The 17,885-nt window shown below is 65.4% G+C and overlaps 1 protein-coding gene across 1 annotated transcript; it reads right to left on the bottom strand.

Annotated features, from left to right (window-relative positions):
- Nucleotides 1-776: 776 nt before the first annotated feature.
- Nucleotides 777-10,367, bottom strand: DLGAP3 (DLG associated protein 3). The gene is made up of 11 exons (XM_072885048.1): nt 10,336-10,367; nt 6,624-7,698; nt 5,373-5,578; nt 4,826-4,940; nt 4,456-4,690; nt 3,594-3,934; nt 3,381-3,466; nt 2,260-2,684; nt 1,850-1,941; nt 1,507-1,650; nt 777-995 (listed from the first exon to the last, which is right to left on the bottom strand). The coding sequence occupies exons 2-11, from the start codon at nt 7,638-7,640 to the stop codon at nt 777-779; spliced, it is 2,880 nt and encodes a 959-aa protein (XP_072741149.1). The 5' UTR covers nt 7,641-7,698; nt 10,336-10,367.
- Nucleotides 10,368-17,885: the final 7,518 nt, after the last annotated feature.

A 17,885-nucleotide genomic window follows, 5' to 3' on the forward strand; every position in this document is an offset into this window, starting at 1 on the left:
ATGGGGAAGGAGGGCTGAGCGGGAATGGAAGCGCATCGCGATGCTCTGTGCGAGGGAAGCGGGGTGGCCCGCCGTGACCGGGGGTTTCTGCTGCTCTGGTCTGTCCCACCAGCCAGAACACAGCGCTGGTCACGTGTAGTTTCTGGTTTATTCCTCAGGTTATATTTATATATGTATATAGGGGAAGGAGCCCTGGGTCCCCCACGGCAGCTGAGCCGGAGGCAGGGGGGGGCAGCGCGGGGGAGCCCCTTGTCCCCACCACGTCCCAAAGCCTCGTGCCAGCAGGGCCGGGGAGCGGGGCTGGGGGGGCTCCGGCCAGGCAGGGGCTGGGGGTCCCGTCCCCGCCGTGCGCTGGGGGATTGCACTGAGTACAGAGAGGTGGGGGCCTGCCTGCAGCCCCCTCCCCTCCAGCCCGGCAGGGCTGGGGGCTGAGGGTCACCTCTCTTTTGGTTGGGACGCAGGCTAGGGGGGGTGCAGAAGGGCTGGGGGGGGCTGGGAAGGGGACAGAGAGCTGGGACACGGCCCCAGGGAGGACAGAGGGAGGGAGAGCCCCGGACCCCGGGAGAGGCTGGCAGGGGCATGCGGGCGGGGGGGGCAACGGGACGGGGCAGAACCGGGCTTGCGTTCACCCGCCGTCGGATCCACGAAAGGTCTACGATAGAAAAGAGAGAAGCTGTGAGTGGGGCCAAGAGCTGCCCCAGGGTGTCCCCGCGGCTCCCCATCACAGTGAGCTACGGCCGCGCCGTCCAGTCCGGGTAGAAAAGCGGAGGCTGCGGTCACAGCCGGGTCTGCGCCTCGGGGATGTAGATCTCGATGCTGTCCGCGCTCTCGGTGGCCGAGCTCTGGCGGAAGGAGGCAGCTCGCTTGGCTGCCAGGAGCCGCTTGCGGGCCTCCTGCCGCTGCCGGTCCACCGAGTCCAGGGAGCGCTCCTTCACCGGGTGCACCTTGGAGCGCGGCGGCTTCTTTGGTATCGGGGGAGGCACCTTCTTCTCCTCCTGCACAGACAACGGGGGCTTCAGGGCAGGCGCGGGGCCGGGACCTCCAGGGAACAGGCGTCCCGGTGGGCTCAGCAGAGCCAGCGGGCGTGTGGGACACATGTACCTTCGTGCACGGCACTGCCGTGGGTGGCAAAGCCAAAGCCACGGCGAGATGGCCCCACGCCCCTCCTGCGCTGCACCGAGCTGCGAGGCAGGGCTGAGCATCCCTTCATCCATCTGCACGGGCGTGAAGGCACCCGCAGCACGCTGGCCTGCCTGTGCCGAGACCCTGCCTGGCCCTTTGCAGGCAGCGCTGCCCAGAAACACCCAGCGAGCCGGCTGCAAGACCACGGCGGGGGAACGGCCCCTTCTTTAGCCTCATTTTTCCCGTATTTTTGTTTTTCAAGTGTTTGCTAAAAGCAGTCGCCAGCAACAGCCCGGCAGCGGCGGTTTGGGGACAGATGTGCTTGGGGAGGAAGGAGGGAGAGGTGACAGGGGACAAGCGCCAGCGGCAGAGCCCTGCCCTTACCTTGGGCTCCACGATCTTCCACCCATTGGCCTTGAGCTGCTGGAGCTCCGCGAACTTCATGCTGACATCCTCGATGGAGAGCTGCAGGAGGTCCCAGAAGCCGGCCAGGTCTTGGAAGGTGGGCACAGGGAACGCGTTGGGATCCTGCGGGGACAGAGTGTCATCCACGCCCGCCTGCGGGACATCGGCTCTACTGGCCACACAGCCATCCCACCCCCACATTCTGGGGGGCTCTCTTCTGGCTCTCCCCCAGGGCGTTACAAAGTCCCTTGTCCACCAGCTAAGGGTACAAGACTCCCTGCCCACCACGGCTGACCCCATGGCACCGCTGCCCGGCACTCACCATGTTCTGCTGGCAGAGGCGGTAAAACTGCTGCACCTTCTGGGACATGAGGAGCTGGGCACTGCCCACAGCACTCCGGATCTTCTCGAGGACTGGCGGGGAGAGAGCAGACGGTCAGCGCTCCCACTGGGCACAGAGCCTCTCCCTTGCGTGGTGGGGACCTGCACCCCATCGGGGGCAGCGGGACAGCTCAGATCCCCCCGACCTGCTCGGGTTCTCCTCCCTCCTCTGGACCTCGCTAGTCCCAGCAGGTTTCCCAGTGTTTCTGGCCCTCACCCAACCTCTTTAGCCTTGGCAGGGGAGATGCTCCAAGGTGGTCCCAAGGTGGGAGCACTGCAGGACCGTGGCTGTGCCCCCCAGCCCCATGGGAGCCTCAGTCCCTCCTGACCCTGCAAATCCCCCCGACTCACTCTCCTCCGGCAGGTCGTAGTCCTCGGCCTCCCTCTCCATCTGCTGGCACCAGCCCTCCATCTTCTCCACCTCCGCTTGCAGCAGTTTGATGAACCATTCCCCATCGCGGTGGCAGGGGGAGGCACGGCCAGAGTCGGGGAGGCTGCGGGAGCCCCGCTCCATCCAGGCATCCCGCCGGGGCACCTCCACCGTGTCATACTGCAGCTGGTAGTCCTCCCGGTACGCCCACTGCCCCTGCGTGTGCACCGTCTTGTACACCGCATACTGCCGGCCGGACTCGGGCTCCGAGGAATGCCGCTGGAAGGGGCGCCCGAACTGCAGGGCTTTGTCCTCAGTGGCCACGGCCAAGCCAGCGAAGCCCTCCAGCTCCAGGTCCGCCTGCACGCCCGCCGTCACGCTGTTGGAGCGCTTGAAGCGCGCTCGCCTGGGGAGAGCGAGAGCACGTGGGGACCCTCACGGCCGGCGAGGACAGTCCTGCCGCCCCGTCCCCTCGCTGGGCACCATCACAGGCAGCGTGAGGGGTGCCCGCAGGTAGGATGGGGCTGGGGATGCCGGTCTGGACCCCCAAGCATTCGGGGCCATAGGGACAGCCCTGAGCAGCCGCAACCCATTGGTCCCTCATCTCCTCTGCTCTTAGCCCGTTTCCATGGCTACCAGCACTGGACCGAGGATGGACAGGAGCAAGCACCAGGGCTGCGTGGGCACGTTGCCGGAGCTCCCCTCCCGTGGGCCATGCAGGTCCCGGCACACGGCACTCCCACCCCAGCCAAAACGTCATGTGTTGTTGCAGAGAAGCCGAAAGGTTTCATCTGCGCCTGGGCCGGGTCCAAGCCCCAGGGCTGAGCCCCAGCGAAGGAGACCCGAGCACAGGGCAGGAGCAGGGGAGCCCCTTCCCCGGGCAGTCCATTTGCAGCAGCGAGGTGCAAGGGCAACGGGAGGGCCAGATCCTGCCCCAGGCAGGGGCAGCCAGCCCGGGACAGGGATGGTGCTGAGCTCTGGGGGTCTCAGCCAGAGGAGAGAGTGAAAAGATGCTGTGGGGCAGCTCAAAGAGCCCCAGGGGGACCCAATCCCCTGGTGCAGTGAGCATGGCAGGTCTCAGCCCAGCCCAGCCGTGCGGTACCTTTTGTCCTCCTCCACCTGCACCCCGATGGAGTGGAACTCCCTCTGGCTCCGGCTCTCCGTGTCCGAGTCGGAGATGGCTTCGACCTGCCGAGGGGCAAAGGGAGAGCGCTGGAGGGTGGCCTCGAGATGCAGCGTGGGGGCTCAGTGTTGCCCACACCACTCAGGCAGGCTCGGAGCTGGCTGCCGGCACACAGGGAGGAGCGGAGCCCACCTGGACGCCGATGGAGGGACGCCACTTCCGCTGCCGAGCCAAGCTCCTCAGCTCCTCCCGGCCGGGGATAGCCTTGATGATGAGCGTGGAGGGCTTGGGAGCGGCGCGGGGCTGGACCAGAGGCAGGTTGAGGGCCACGGCCGTCACCTTGGAACTCTCCAGGCTCTCGGCCGAGTTGCAACGGGCCGTGGTGTCTTTGGACCAGGCGGGGCTACGGGCAACCTCGCCAGGCAGGTAGCTCTCATGGGTGGACTCGGTGCTGCTCTGCGTCGTGACAGAGATGAGGGGTTTGGCTTTGGTTCCTGGAGGGATGGGAGGTGGAGCTTTTCTGTAACTGAAGGCTGTTGTGGGAGAGGCGCAGGATGAAAAGGCGCGTGAAAACACAGACACTTGCTCATTTCCCGCCGCGAACGGGGGCCCCGGGGGAACGGTGCCCACCTCCTCCCGCAGCGCAGGGCTCGTGGCCCCCCAGGGTTTGCACCTCGGCCGGCTGAGATCCGGGCTGGAGCTCAGAGGGGCTGTTTGGCTGGTTTATCCCCAGAAAAGGATCAGAAACCACCCCCAGACCCACGATGGCCACGTTGCTGCAGCACCCAGCAAGGGGCAGAGATGGGGAAAGAAAGTGGAGGGAAGGAGGGAAAGGCAGACGGCTGCTGGGGGCGCAGAGCAGCCCCCTGACCGGGACCGAGCCATGAGCGGGATGCTCGTACCCTGAGCAGGATGCTCACGCCCTGTGCCGGGGGCTGCGCAGGGCTGTGCAGGAGGGAGGGCGGCAGCAGTCCTGGGCAAGTGCCCGGGCAAGCAGGGGGAGAGACGTGGGGGTCCCTCGCGCGGCTGAGCCCCACCACCCCCCGGGACTCACAGGTGCTGGGCTTCAGGATGCTGCTGGTGATGGGCGGCCCAGAAGGGGCCGACATGGAGAAGAGCGAGAGGCAGTCGTCGTCCTGGGAGCAGCCCGCCTGGATGGCCCGCAGGTAGCTGTGGCTCCGCATGCGGAAGCAGCCGGGCAGGTCCAGCGCCTCCACCGCCTGCGACTCCACCTCGCCGAAAACCGACTCGCAGACGGCCTCGAACTGGTGGTTGAGCTCGTCGTTGATCTGGGGAGAGCAACGGGTGAGGCTGGGGGCGGTGAGCCAGAGCCGGGGCCAAGCGGGGCAGGAGATGCTCAGAAGAGCAACCGCCACCCCCCCTGCCCCAACCCGCCCCACGGCGCCCGTGACATGGGACCCTACCTGGCCGGTGGTGAAGGAACGCCCGTAGCCCTGTCCCCGCGGGAGCATTCGCGGTGGCGTGCAGCAGCTGGGACAGTTACAGATATATGAATCAGAATAGTGCCTACTTGCAAACCTAATGAGAGACAGTGGGAATAGAAGGGATCGCACCAAAAGCAACATATTCAAGCAGAGCATTCGGAAATGCAGCCGCAGCGATGCTCCCGCCAGCTGCCGCTGCTGTCCCCTCTCCTAACGGCCCTGAAACGCTGTTCTGGGGGCACGGACCCATCCCCCAGCAGCGCGGGGCTGCCAGAGGGGTACACAGCGGGGACGGGGACGAGGAGCAAGCCTGTCACCCTCCAGGACTGGGTCACATCCCAGTCGCCTCCTTTTGAACGTGCCTCTCATCCCCAACCTTTGCTCACGGCTGCAGCCAAGGTCCCACCCCGAAGCCCAGCGCAGCCGCGTCCCCCCCGGTGCCCGCCAAGGGCAGCTGGAGCTCCCGGGGGGCCCCAGCCCACGGCCCCGCGGTGCTGAGACAGGGCTGGAAGGCGACAGCCCTTACTTGGTCCTGGCCTGGTCAGCGCTGGAGGAGCGGCGGTAGCTGTCTCGCCGCGTGGCCGCCCTGGGCGATACTTTGGCGCTGGCGTCCGAGTCGGCGCTGTCCTCATCGCCCATGGCCTTGATGTAGCTGCCGCTGCGCATCCGCCGGCAGGGGATCTCCCCGTCCTTGCCCACCCCTGGGTACCCTCTCCACTCGTCCTGTGGCACCTGGGGCAGGAGGCAAGCGTGGGAGGACGCGGTGGCCAGGCTCCCGCAGTCGGGACGCAGAGCCGAGCCCCGCGCCTGCCATATGGCACGTGCCAGCCCTAGCCTGGCGTGCATGCACGGCCCAAACCCAGCACGTGTGCACGGCCCGAGGCCAGCGCGCGTGCTGGCACAGCTCCCCTGCCCTCCCCACGGCACCCCAGAGCTGCAGGGACAGACCCTGGGGGCTCTGACCCCCTGGGAAAGCCCCGAAATCCAGGAGAGCTGATCCCTCCTAAGAGCCACGGCTCCCCGTGCCCCGTGCGGGGCCGTTCCCAAAACGCGGGGCAGTGCAGCCGCTCCCACCTCGCAGCCCCCCCGGCAGGCACGGCTGGGCCAAATCCCACCCATGCCAGCGCAGCCGCCCGGCTGACGTAGCGGCCGACGGTCCCACCACGCGCCGCTGACGCCGGCACCACGGGGTCCTTACCGGGCCGCGGCAGGGGAACAGTGTCCCCCGGGCCCCCCGGGGAGGGCGGTGGGGCCAGCACCCTGCCCTGATGCCCCCACTGCCGGTGGAGAGGGGCCCCTGGCCGCCCCGCGCCCCCGGCCAGCACGGCACTGCCGCTCCCTGTCTCCTTCCCCCAGGAAAGGGAGAGAAGAGTTAATTAGTTTTTAATTGGAAGGGGGGTGACCTAGAAGGGAGCCCAGTGATGAGGCAGGCAGTGGCACCCGGCCAGGCGCAAGCGGGATAAAAGCCACGAGGAGGGAGTGGGCATGGGGCCACCGGCAGCCCCGAGCTGACAGAGCTAGCCCGACCCCAAATCCAGCGGGCACGGGGTAGGGAGGCGGCAGATGGGGCTTCGCACTGCCAGCGAGGGGACAGCAAGGACCAGTGCAGGACCCCAGGGGATGGGGTGCAGGCGCTGGGGACATGGAGCGGAGCTGGAGCATCCCCAGGGATCCCCATGGAGCTGCTGGAATGCAGGGTCCCAGCCCCGGCTCGCCCCACGGCATCGCTGGCCACGGTCCCCGGGGCAGCAGCCCCCTGCCCTGCCCGGCCCCTCACCTGCAGGTACTGGTACGCTCGGTCTTTGGCCTTTGCTTCTTGAAGCATCAAGGTCTTCTCGGTGCCGCCGGCGCTGGGGTAGGCTTCACGGGCCTGGCTGACGGTCATGGTGTGCCAGGCGCTCCTCTTGAGCGTCTGGCCGTCCAGAGACATGGACATGCCGGCACAGGCCAGGCATTTTCCTTCCCCACCACCCTTTAGACTCTTCAAGGTCAAGTCTCTGAAGGCACTTTCGGGAGCGTCCACACAGTACTGGGTGCCCTGGTCGGCGGCATGCCGGCCAGACACCATGTAGCTGCTGTCGCTGTCCAGGTTGTCGTCGGAGCTCCACCAGCCCATCATCTTGGACCGGTGCCGGGAGTCCACCTTGCGGTCCTTGCTCTTGCTGCGCTTGCCGTGGCGGGACTGGTGGTGGTGATGGTGGTGGTGGTGGTGGTGGTGGTAGCCGTCCCCGCGGCCGTCCATCTTGGCACCGTTGTAGTCCCGTTTGGCCGGCGCCTCCAGAGAGTGGGACTTGGCGAAGAGCTTCTGGACGGAGTGGACGAGGTGGCGGATGCGGCTGGGGCTCTCGCTGCGGGGCTCGGCACCGCCGGCCCGTGGGTACTGCAGCGTGTGGAAGCCGTCGTGGTGCAGCGGCAGCTGCTTCTCAAACTGGTCCAGCAGCGTGGGGGGCAGGCGGTTGATCTTGCTGGCGGGGTGGGCAGTCGCCATGCATTCGTCGCAGGAGTCGTAGGGCTGCTGCGCGTGGTGCATCCTTGGGAAGGTGCTGCTGGCGCTGGCGGAGGGCGGTTCGCTCAGGGGCCCGCCCGGGCACTCGCTGGCCGCGCCAGGGCTCCGTGCCGGGCAGTAGGGATGCTCCAGGGAACACGGCTCGCTGGGGCTGAGGAGGTACGGCGGCCGGCCCTCGGGGCCGTGCTGGACGTAGTCGGCGGGATGCTCGCAGTCCTCTGGGATGCAGCGGCAGCGGTGGCCAGAGGAGGGCTGTGTCTGGCTACGCTCCCCATGGTAGCCCTTCATGGTGTCAGCACCCACCCCGTAGCCTCGGCATCCTGCAGGGTTGTCCCTGCGGGCTCATCTGCGGGGACAGGGACAGGCACAGCGTCACGTTCCCCTCTGCACCCCACTGCCAGCGAAACGTTGGGGCTGTCCCGCAGGAACCAACCGAGGGGGCTGGGAAGCTCCCAGGGCAGGATCTGGCCCTGGCTGAGCCCCTGTGAAGCTGGGCCGGACTGCCAGAAACCTGGCTGTCCACAGGGCGAGGGGGACACGGTGCTGGGGCCGGTCACCCGGGGTCAGCCCCGGCTCGGCTGCTTGGAGGGGGCAGCACCAAGGGGGGAGCGGGAAGGAGAAGGCACTGCCAGCAGCGACGCAGGCAGCGCGGGGCCTGCAGACGGCGAGGGAGGACACGCTGCCATCATCAGAAACTTGTTTTCTTCTCTGACACCAAATATTATGAAGTGTTTCTCCATTAGGAAAACGGTTCTGGCTGAGTTTTTCAGCCGTTGCGATTCACAGAGCCGTTAATGAGCTGCTGCAGGGCGCGGGGGGGGGGGGCGCGCTCTGATGTCTCCATCCAGCCCGTCCTCCCCGCACGGCCCCGGCCGTGGCACCTGCCTGCGGATGGAGACCCACGACCGGCTGCCCCGCCAGCCCCCACGACCCTGCCAGCCCCCAGGGATGGAGAGCCAGGGAGCGGAGATGGCTACGCTGCGTGTGGGGCATCCCCACGCAGAAGCAGGAGGACGGACGGCACGGAGCCAGGCTGAGCCCCACGCCAGCCGCCGGGATGCTGGAGCTGCATGGGCCCATGGAGGTTTGTCTTCCTTACAGTCCCTCAAAGGCTCTGCCTTTGGTATGACTGTAAATGAGGAAATTACTTATTCTCCAGTGTAGCTCGGCTAATTACAGGCATCGTTAATGCTCTTGTTATCATATTTGGGCAGGGTGCTGCGGGCAGCCCATCCCCGAGACCGGCTGCAGGGACAGGTGACTGCGGGACAGTCCCTGTGGCACACGGGGATTGGAAACGAGGGACACCGGGAGGGCTGGGGATGCGTGGGGAGGGAGAGCCCGCGTGCCCCGAGGAGCCCCGGGAGGGGAGAGGGGCTGGAGGCCCCCGCGGGGTGCGGGGGCGGACGGCGATGCGTGCGTTGGCGGCGAGCGGCAGACGGGGCCGCAGCAGCGCCCGGGGAACGCGTCTGCCCTAATAAGCCTCCACCGCTGCCTTCCTTCCCGGCTTCAAGGCTGGATGGTTCGGTCCTGCGCCTCTCGCCCCCGCCCTCACAATCTCGCTCCTGCTCTAACGAGGCTCCCTAATTGCTGCATCTTAACCAAAGGAGGCTGCAGCCTGTTACAAAAAGAAATGCCTCTCCCCTCCCCGGAGAGCTGCTATGAGGAGCGGGCCCAGCAGTGTGGGAGGGGGCTGCCTCCCCTGCCCTGGGATCGAGCCGGCAATCGGCAGCAGGACGGACAAATGGACAGACAGGCTCCCAGCCCCGGCTCTGCCTCTGCGGGCTGAGCTATCATCTCCTGCTCGGGGAGGGAAGCTCTCAGCTGATCCAAATATTGCCGCTGCGATGGGAAGAAGGAGTCAAAATAGCTGAGCAGCCCGTCACCACAAGCCCGGCAGGCTTTTGTGCTCGGCAGGCGCAGGAATTAAACAAAGCTGGGCCCCGCCACCGCGCCGGCGAGGCAGCGCCGCAGCTCTCCTGCAGCCGCGGGCAGTGGCGGAGCAGGGGCGACGGCAGAGGATGGGGACATGCCATGGTGAAGGATGCTACGTCCCGGCCAGTACCAGCTCACCAAAGCCACGCAGGAGCCTGTGCCCGGGCCAGGGACCAGCCGGACCCCCATGGGCACCCTGAGAATGGGGAAGGGGTCGGGAGTGATCCTGTGGGTCTCGGCACAGGCAGCGCGGCCCTGGGTCCCCGTCCCCATGTCCTGGCGGGGATGGCCACGTGCAGAGGGCAGGAGAAGCCACCAAGCCCGTTCCTCTGCCCCGTCCAGGGTGGGCAGCGCAGGCAGGAGGCTGCCACACGGGGCAGGGGGAGATGGCCAGGGAGCGGCTCACGGGCCGATGGCCGCGGCCGAGAGCCCGGTCCCGCTGAAGGCCGCTCGCGCTGCGCAGCCGTCAGGAAGGAGGGGATTTGTGCCTCCGAACCGCAGACTCAAAGAGGGGGGGAAAAACCCAGCCCGGCTGAATTTTGTGCCATTTAACACCAGGGTAATTACCACCAGTGGGAACCTACCGCCCACACAATTATGTGCTAGGATAAACTGGAAGAGCATAATTACCATTACAAATAACTCACTTCTTGCCTTTATTGCATCCAAAGCCTGGAGAAACTCCCACCGGCGATTCCCCCACCGCCACCTTCCCTCTGACGTCTGCTCCCACTGCATCTCTCCCCGCCACGAGGCTCAGCGCAGGGAGGAGAGGGGCCCGTAGCCCCTGGCACTGCGGGCCACGCCGAAATTCAGCCCCCCCCACTTAATTTCCCATAGGGTCACTTGGCAGAGGCAGTTCTGCTTCCCAGCAAACCGCCCTGGCACAGGGCAAAGCTGGGCTTTCTAACATTTCCAGGTCCAAACCCCGAGAGCTGGGGTCAACAGCCCCGTGCCCGGGGGGTCCCGGCCCCCCGCCCTTCCCAAGCAGCCCCCACCACAGGCAGCACGTGCCAGGGTGCCAGCGAAGCCCGTTGGTGGCACTTACCGCCCGGCGCTCAGGGGGATGCTGTCCTCATGGCCCCGGCCGGCGGCGGCTCCTCCGCACTGAGTCTCCCAGGGGGAAGCAGGCTCTGGGGGAGAGACACGAGGGGGATGAAACCCAGGGAGGAAGAGGAAGGCTGTTCCTCCCCCAAAACCAGCCTGACCCCACTCCCCGTGTATTTTTTTAGCAGCTCAGCCTTCCCTCCTCCCCCGAGGCCGCCCCGTAGGCAGTGCTGGCTGCACCGGCAGCGACGGGGACGGCTCCGTGCGGCCGTGGACACGTGTTTCACCCAGCTTAGCCCCAAAACCATCCCCAGCCCCATCCTCTTATGCAATTCCCTGCCAGCGGGTGCCAGAGCTGGCCCAGTGGCCGCCTCGCCATCGACTTTGATTTGCTCCGGATCTGGCCATATGCTCCACAAAGCCTCCTCCTGCCACCCCGGCTTTCCAGCGCGAGCAAAAGGATTTTTTCCAGCTGCCAGCCCGGCAGAGGTGCGAGCTCGGCCCGTTCTGCTTTGCAAATTAGCGCGAGGTTTTGCCAGCGCGGGTCCTGCTGGGGATCTTTATGGCTGGGGATGAAAGCAGGAGAGAACAAACACGCAGCGTGAGTGCCCTGCGCCACGCAAGCTGAAGCCTGGCAAAAAAAAAAAAAAAAAAAAAGTGGTCTTCCCACTTAGGAGCTGAGCAAATTTGATCTACGGTCGTTGGAAGAAAATAAATATGGAATACCGCCAGGTCGTTTCCATCACGCTTTTAATCTATTTACTTTTTCCCAACTCATTGTAAGCGAGAAGGATTGTAGAAAGCAAACATTTTATTTTATTACTAATTGCTCTGTTATTTTATTAGGCTGTATTAGTAAAATTTACTCAGCCTGGAAGAAAAAAAAAAGGGGGCTTAGTAAGAGATCGCCTAATTTAGTACATAATTCTGCACCGAGTCATTATTTTGTTAAAAGTTGAATTAGCTGAAAGCAGCTCACCGATGGTTCATTAGTTGTGTCAGGCAGGGAAGAGAGTGTCGTTAGGGAGAGGTTCGTCACCCCGGTAGGTAAGGGCTGGGCAGGGGAAGGGGAAGGGGAAGAGAAGTGAGCAGGATGTAAAGATCGCAGCAAACATGCTCAATGCAATCAGGAAATCAAATCTTTTAACGGAAGAAAACTGAGCGGGCAGCAGGTGGGCGCTGCCCGGAGAGGGTTGTGAGGGGCAGGAACCAACCGGCCGCTGCTGTAAATAAGGGATGAGGTGAGATTTTTAAAAAGTCATAAAGGACAAATACCAGCTGAAGAATTGCAAATGTGAGCAGAGCGAGAAGTGTTTACCGAGGCCGCCGAGAGGGGCCAGCAGCATCGTGCTGCCCAGCACAGCCGGCCAGCACCCCGGTGGAGCTGGGCTGGGGGGCCCTGGCACCCCGATGCCGGGGGCCATCTCTCCCGGCAAGGCCCTGCCCCAGCACGTCCCCTCCTCGCCGAGCGCGGGTGCTTCCCAGGCACCACAGCCACGGTGCCCCAGGGCTCGAGCCCAGCGCTGCCGCCCCACTCCACGTGCGGGGAGGCTGAGGACGGGCCGTTCGACGGGAGGGGCAGGTTATTAAGCACATGATTAATTTTGGCACCAGCCCTGGCTGCCTGACAGCTCCTTCTCCAGGGCTGGGGAGAGCAAGCGTGAGAGGTGCTGCCTCTGCTGATGCAGCGGTTGGTGGGATGAAAAATCCTGCAATGCAGCACTGCTTCTTAATGAGCCATTTGTCTTTGAGTCTTCTTGACTCATTACCATGCCGGGAGAGGGATGGGAGTTGCCCCAAGTCCCCATCTGAGCAATTACTCCTGGAGCAGAGAGAGGAAATACGGCCATGACGCGCCCCAGCTGCCAGGGATCCCGGCACGGCCGCCAGCACCGGGACTTCCCGCCGCAACGCAGATGCCGCCACCGCCGCGGGGGACCCGGGACCCCCCACCCCGCACAGCACGTGCGACCCAGCGCTGCCCGCCTGGACACCCTGCTCCCCAGAGCCGATTCCCCCGGGGCAAGAGCCACGCTCCTGTGCCGGGGCGTGCGAGGGAGCTGGAGCATCCCGGGGCTAAGCCAGCGGAGAAGGAAGCCTGGTTCTCCATCCCTGCAAAGCCCAAACCTGAATCTTGGTGGAAGAGCCACTTCTTCAAAAGCCCTGGACAAGCGGGGAGGGGCCAGGGCCGGTGGCCAGAGCCCACAAAGAAGTTGGCTGAGAAGGAAAGAGGTGGCACAGGGAAGGAGCTGTGCCAGCATCCCCAGGCGGGCGTGGGCAGAGCTGGCAGGGGTGAGCTGCCCCAAGGCACAGGCACCTCCGGCCGCCTCAGCCCCGCAGCGATGCTCATCCTGCCCACGGGAGCCGAGACACGGCACACGGGGAGCCGACTGCCAGAGGTGGGATCCCACGGCCAGAGCGGCAGGAGCGCAGCCGACTGAGTCGGGAGACCACCCTGGAGGGACCCCCAGGCCAGGCTGTGCCCCGGGGACTCCAGCCCACGCCAGCTGGCGCAGGGTTCACGGGCACTGCGCCGCACGGATGAGCACTCATCACCGGTTATGCCCATGAATCGGATGAGCGCTCATCACCGGTTATGCCCATGGATAGCTTCCCTCCCACGGACCCACTCGACATCTGCCCGCGCTGCCTGGGGCTGGCAGCAGCCGGCACGCTCCCCCGGTGCCCCTCCAGCACTTGGTGGAAACGGGGGACATGCAGGTGACCCCAGGGAGCCCGGCGGGACAGAGAGCTGACGCCAGACCAACGCGCCCAATGTTCACCTGCAGCAAAGGGAAGGCACGAGCGGGGACATCCTCCCATGACACGCTCGCCCGGGGGGGGCTCTGCCCACGTCCCCACCGGGCACCTTGCTCCAGTGCCCAGCGGAGCCCCAGGCAGGCGATGGGCTCTGGGCATCCCCCAGGAGTCAGACCTGCCCCCACCAGAGGACCCTTTCCAGGCATCTGGGGCCGTGGCAGCCCCCCCAGGCGCTGCTGGCTGTGCCAGGGCCCCTGGCTGGCAGCGGTGCCAGATGAACCCCGTTTCCCCACCCATTTCGCCCTCCCCACCCGCACACAGCCCGCTCCGTTGGCAGGACGGGCTGCCTGGGCTTAAAAAGCCACTTATCTCCCCGGCCACACGGTGTAATGACTTAAGCCGGGGATCACTCCAAAGCTGCTTTGGTGAGCTTGGGGTGGCACAGCGTTAGTGCCGAGTGCAGCAGCGGCGACGATCTCTGGCCGTCCCCTGCCCATCCCTGCCAAGCCCCGGGCCGGGCTGGCCCTTCCATCCCTGGCTCCGCTCCCGCCGGGCGCTCGGCCGTGCCTCACCTGCCACCGGCGTTTCTCCGCACCCCATTTTCCCTGACACGCGGCACCCTCCGCTCCGACCTCAAATAACACCCATCCCAACCAGTTCCCTTTGCGATCCCGTCCCACGGCGCTTCCCACAGCAGGGCCACAGGGGCCAGGGTTTCCAGCAAGCAGGACCTGGGAATGGCGAGGAAGCAGAGCCCTTGATCCCTGCGCCGGCAGGGATGCTCTGGGCCACCGTGCCCCATTCCCAGGCTGCGTCCCACCCCCAGAGCCCCTCGGGGCCAGGGCTGGGACGGACACAGCGAGCCTGGGGCACGGAGCAGCCCAGCTCACCAGCGCAGGACCCTAACTGCTGCTTTAATGGATGGGCTTAATTTGCAAAGCTGATGAAAACCTAAATATTTAAATACATAATTCTGCACAATGCTCTTAGCGCGGGCCCGGTGTGGGGGCAGAGCGAAGGGGAGGTACGTGGCTGGGAAGCCAGGTGCACAGCGGGGATGGGGCACACTCTGGCAGGACCACGTCTGTCACCCGGGCACTGGCATCCCCGTCACGCACAGCATGGGGACGGCGCACGCCCTCGCCCCCACAACGGGCAGCACAGGCAGGGTGGGTGCCATGGGGTGCTCTGCCATGGGCACTGGTGTCCCACTCTGCCACCAGCCTCTGAAGCATCCCACAGGGAGACATGGGAAAAGAGGAGCATGGTCCAAGCTGGGGAGCTGCGAAGGGCGGCGGGACGGGCCCCCGCAGAGATTACACCACTGATATTCCTGCTACAAGAGCTTAGAGATAAAAGAGATTTACAGGATTTACCAGCAATACAAATTGAATATTTAATTTTAGCTGCAGGGGAGGAGGGGGGCTTGGCCCTGGGGGCACGTGGAGGTGTGCGAGCAGCGGGCCCAGGGCCGCCCTGCCTACAGGGAGGCATTTCCAGCTTTCAGGGGAAAACCAGTGCCAGGGCTGTCACCAGGGGCCGGGCAGCCCCATGCCAGCGGGACTGGGCACCCTCTGCCCAACCTGCCCCTAAACCCACCAGCCGCTTGCCAGCTGCCAACCGTGCAGCACAGCCTCTGCCGCCGTGCAGGAGCTCCCACGGGATCGTCCCCGGATGAACCACGTGTGCGGTCCCAGCGCCGGGGATGCTCCAGGGGGGCTCAGGAGGGGCCCTGGCCCCCGCACGCTGCCCGTGGGCCAGCCCGGAGCTGGCGCTTGGCTGCTCTCTGCTTCGCCGCATTCACCCCCTGCCCCGACAAGGATGTCCCCAACAAGGCTGTCCCTGGACGAGGCTGTTTGCCGGCCAGGGCACGGACTGTGCCAGGGAACGGGGCTAGGGGCAGCAGGAAGGGATGACGGAGCTCAGCACCCTCCAGGACGGGGTGGAGAAACCCCAAAGGGGACCCAGCCACCCCCTGCGGGGCCAGAGCAGGGGCAGCAGCCAGGCAGCAAGAGCCCCCCACCAGCCATGGGGCTGGGGCTGCTGGCTGGCCCTGAGCCCCAGCACGGGGATCCCCATGGTGCCACCGAGCCAGGTGCCCACCCTGCCTCGCCGCACCATGGCCGGACGTGCAGTGCCAGCACGGGTGCCGTCACGGGGCAGGCTGGGGGAGGACGGCGGAAGATGAATGAGGGAGTCGGGAGGCTAATGGCATTGTCTGGAAAGTAGGTCGTGTGCTGAGCAAAAAGGTATTTATATCAAAGCTTGTTCCCCCGCAGAAGCTCCCGAGCCGGGCACAGGCAGCACCACAAGCCCACGGCAGCGGCCCCGGCGGCACCCCACACCCCCGCAGGAACCCCTGCCCAGCCCCACGCCCAGCTCTGCCATCCTGGGTACCCGCACCCCACCGGCCCCGGGGCTGCACCACTCGTGGGGCGGCAGTGCCAGAGGTGAAGTTATCCCGATGGAGCGGGAGCTGCGGCAGCTCTTCACCTTTTGCTGACCTGGCTGCAGGCGCCAGACAACGAATGGCACCAGGTTATTTTTATTTTAACGTAACCTTTGCCAAGGTGTAACATTCCCGTGGACGCTCCGCAGATGGGCACAGTCAGCCTGTGCCAGGACGGTCACGGCAGGTCCTGCCCAGCCCAGCCCCGCGCTGCCTGCGGCGCTGCAGCCCCTCTCCCTGCGCCCAGCCCTGGCGCCAGCCCCTGCCACGCTCCTCGCGGCCTGCGTCACGCCTGTCCTGAGCTTCAGCCAGGCCTCAGCCTTGTTGCAAACCTCAGCCACCTCCTTTCCTGCTCGGGGGAGACCCGTGCTCCACATCCCCTTCCTCACGCCTCCGACCTTCCCAGAAAAGCCAAGGAATCGTCCCAGTGAGCCCAGATGAGGCTGGTGTCCGCCAAGAGGTTTTGCCCCCGCTGGCAACGCTGTCCGAATGACTGCGGACATGACCCAGCCAGCAGCTGCACGGCCATCCAGCCCCACTCTCCTGTCCCCATCCCTGCCTTGCACCCGGGCAGCCTTGGATCCGGCACGAGAGCAGGTTCATTTCCCGTAATAGCTGTGTCGGCTGAATTTACAGCCTCGCTCCGAGTTATTAATAATAATGGCCTCACTCTTAAGTAGGGCTTTTCATCTGCCTCAGAGCCCTTTCCAGAGGACGTCTGCGGCATTATCACCATTTTATTCTCGTTTCAGCGGGCAGGAGAGTGAGACGGAGAAGAGACGGCCGTGCCTGCTGCCGGGCAGCCGAACAGGGGCATGCAGCGCATGGCCCCGTGGGGAGCCCAGCCGTGAAAACCCCCAGCGAGGCCGGAACGCCCTGGCCCAGCGGGAGGCCACCACCGCACTCGGGCTGACGCCAGCTGTGCTGCGGTGATTTACACCGGCGGCAAGCCTGGGCCCCGCCACACAGATAAATCCACTTCAGGCAGCAATAAACCAGCGTCACCGCATCGGTAATCCGCAGCGCTCCCACCGCGGTGAAAAATCGAGGGGCAAGGCGCTACCACCGCCGCTCACACGCTTGTGCCAATAAATCCCGGTCCTGTGTCAGCAGGGGCGTGGGGAGGTCTCCGGGGTGGAAATCCCTGGCGGAGGCACGGCTGGAGGGGTGGGTGCCACCGGGCACCCATGGGACATGCCAGCAAGGGATACCCAGGCACAGGGCACCGGCCTGGGGATGGCCCCGGCACATGGGACCCACAGCAGGCACGTGGGACCAGGGACATCCCCGAACCACCCCTGGCGTGTGTCCCCCCACAATGCCTACCCGCCCTGGGCAGCGCCAACGTCTCCCTGCCGCGCGCCACAGCAGGGCTCTATCAGCAGATTTATTTCCCTGTAAAAGCGCTTTGATCTGAAGTTATTTTTTGTTTACTAGCAACAAGGTATTGTAAATACATCTTTGCCAATAATTATAGAGTCTGGGTGCACACCTTAATCTCCATAAAGTATCAGATGCTACAATTTGCCTGATTTAATGGGATTGGAGGCTGATAAGCTGCTGAGGTAAGCTGTAAACTTGGGGGGGGAGGAGGAAAATGATCGCAAATGTGCTAGAACGCCTTCGTACACCTCCTCCTCCTGCCGCTGCCACGTGCCCAGCCCGGGAGCATGTGCCCAGCCCCGCAGCCCCCTGCCCAGCTCCCGGGGTGGGCCCGGGCCACGCCGCAGCGGCTTCACGCAGGGATGGCCATTTAGGGCAAACGGAGCTTTTTATACAATTTACCTCATTAAAACTCCAAGAGCTGAGAGCAGCACCGAGGCCTCACCGAGCCGCCTGTGGGGCTGCGGCCACGGGCTCTGCCTCAGCACGCTCTGCACCCCGTGGGCCCCGTGCCGGGGAGGGCAGGCAGCACGGCACCGCAGCCCCGGTGCCAGGCTGGGCAGAGCTGCCAGGCTGGGGCGCAGGCAGGTACACGTGCACGTGTGCACGCTCCCGTGCCGGTGGCACGCGCGCCAGTGGAGGTGTGAGGACAGGGTCCTGAGGGGTGCGGGGGCACAGCTGCACTGCCCGGGGAGGTGTGCGCGCTGGCACCCCGCGCTGTGCAGGGAGGCACGCGTGTGCATGTACGTCCGTGCGTGTGCATGTACGTCCGTGCGTGTGCACGCGTCTGCGGCCCTGCCTGGCACCACCGGCCATGCCAAGGGCGAGCTGGGGCTGGGGTGGCCGGCGCTGGAGGGGGGCTGGCCCGCAGGGAGCTGCACACCCAACGCCACCCGGCTGCGTGGGCACGGCCGTGCCCTCCCCACGCCCCTCCACGGACACGGGGGTCCGTGCAGTCC

Source organism: Ciconia boyciana, chromosome 21 (genome assembly GCF_034638445.1).
Source record: "Ciconia boyciana chromosome 21, ASM3463844v1, whole genome shotgun sequence".
NCBI classification, from domain to species: Eukaryota; Metazoa; Chordata; class Aves; order Ciconiiformes; family Ciconiidae; genus Ciconia; species Ciconia boyciana.

Coding starts and splice junctions, on each gene's coding strand:
- DLGAP3 (XM_072885048.1), bottom strand. CDS start 7,640: ATGAAGGGCTACCATGGGGAGCGTAGCCAGACACAGCCCTCCTCTGGC. Junction 2,685..3,380: donor CAGGTGGAGGAGGACAAAAG/GTACCGCACGGC, acceptor CGCTCTCCCCAG/GCGAGCGCGCTTCAAGCGCT. Junction 1,651..1,849: donor GCCTCTGCCAGCAGAACATG/GTGAGTGCCGGG, acceptor CTGTCCCCGCAG/GATCCCAACGCGTTCCCTGT.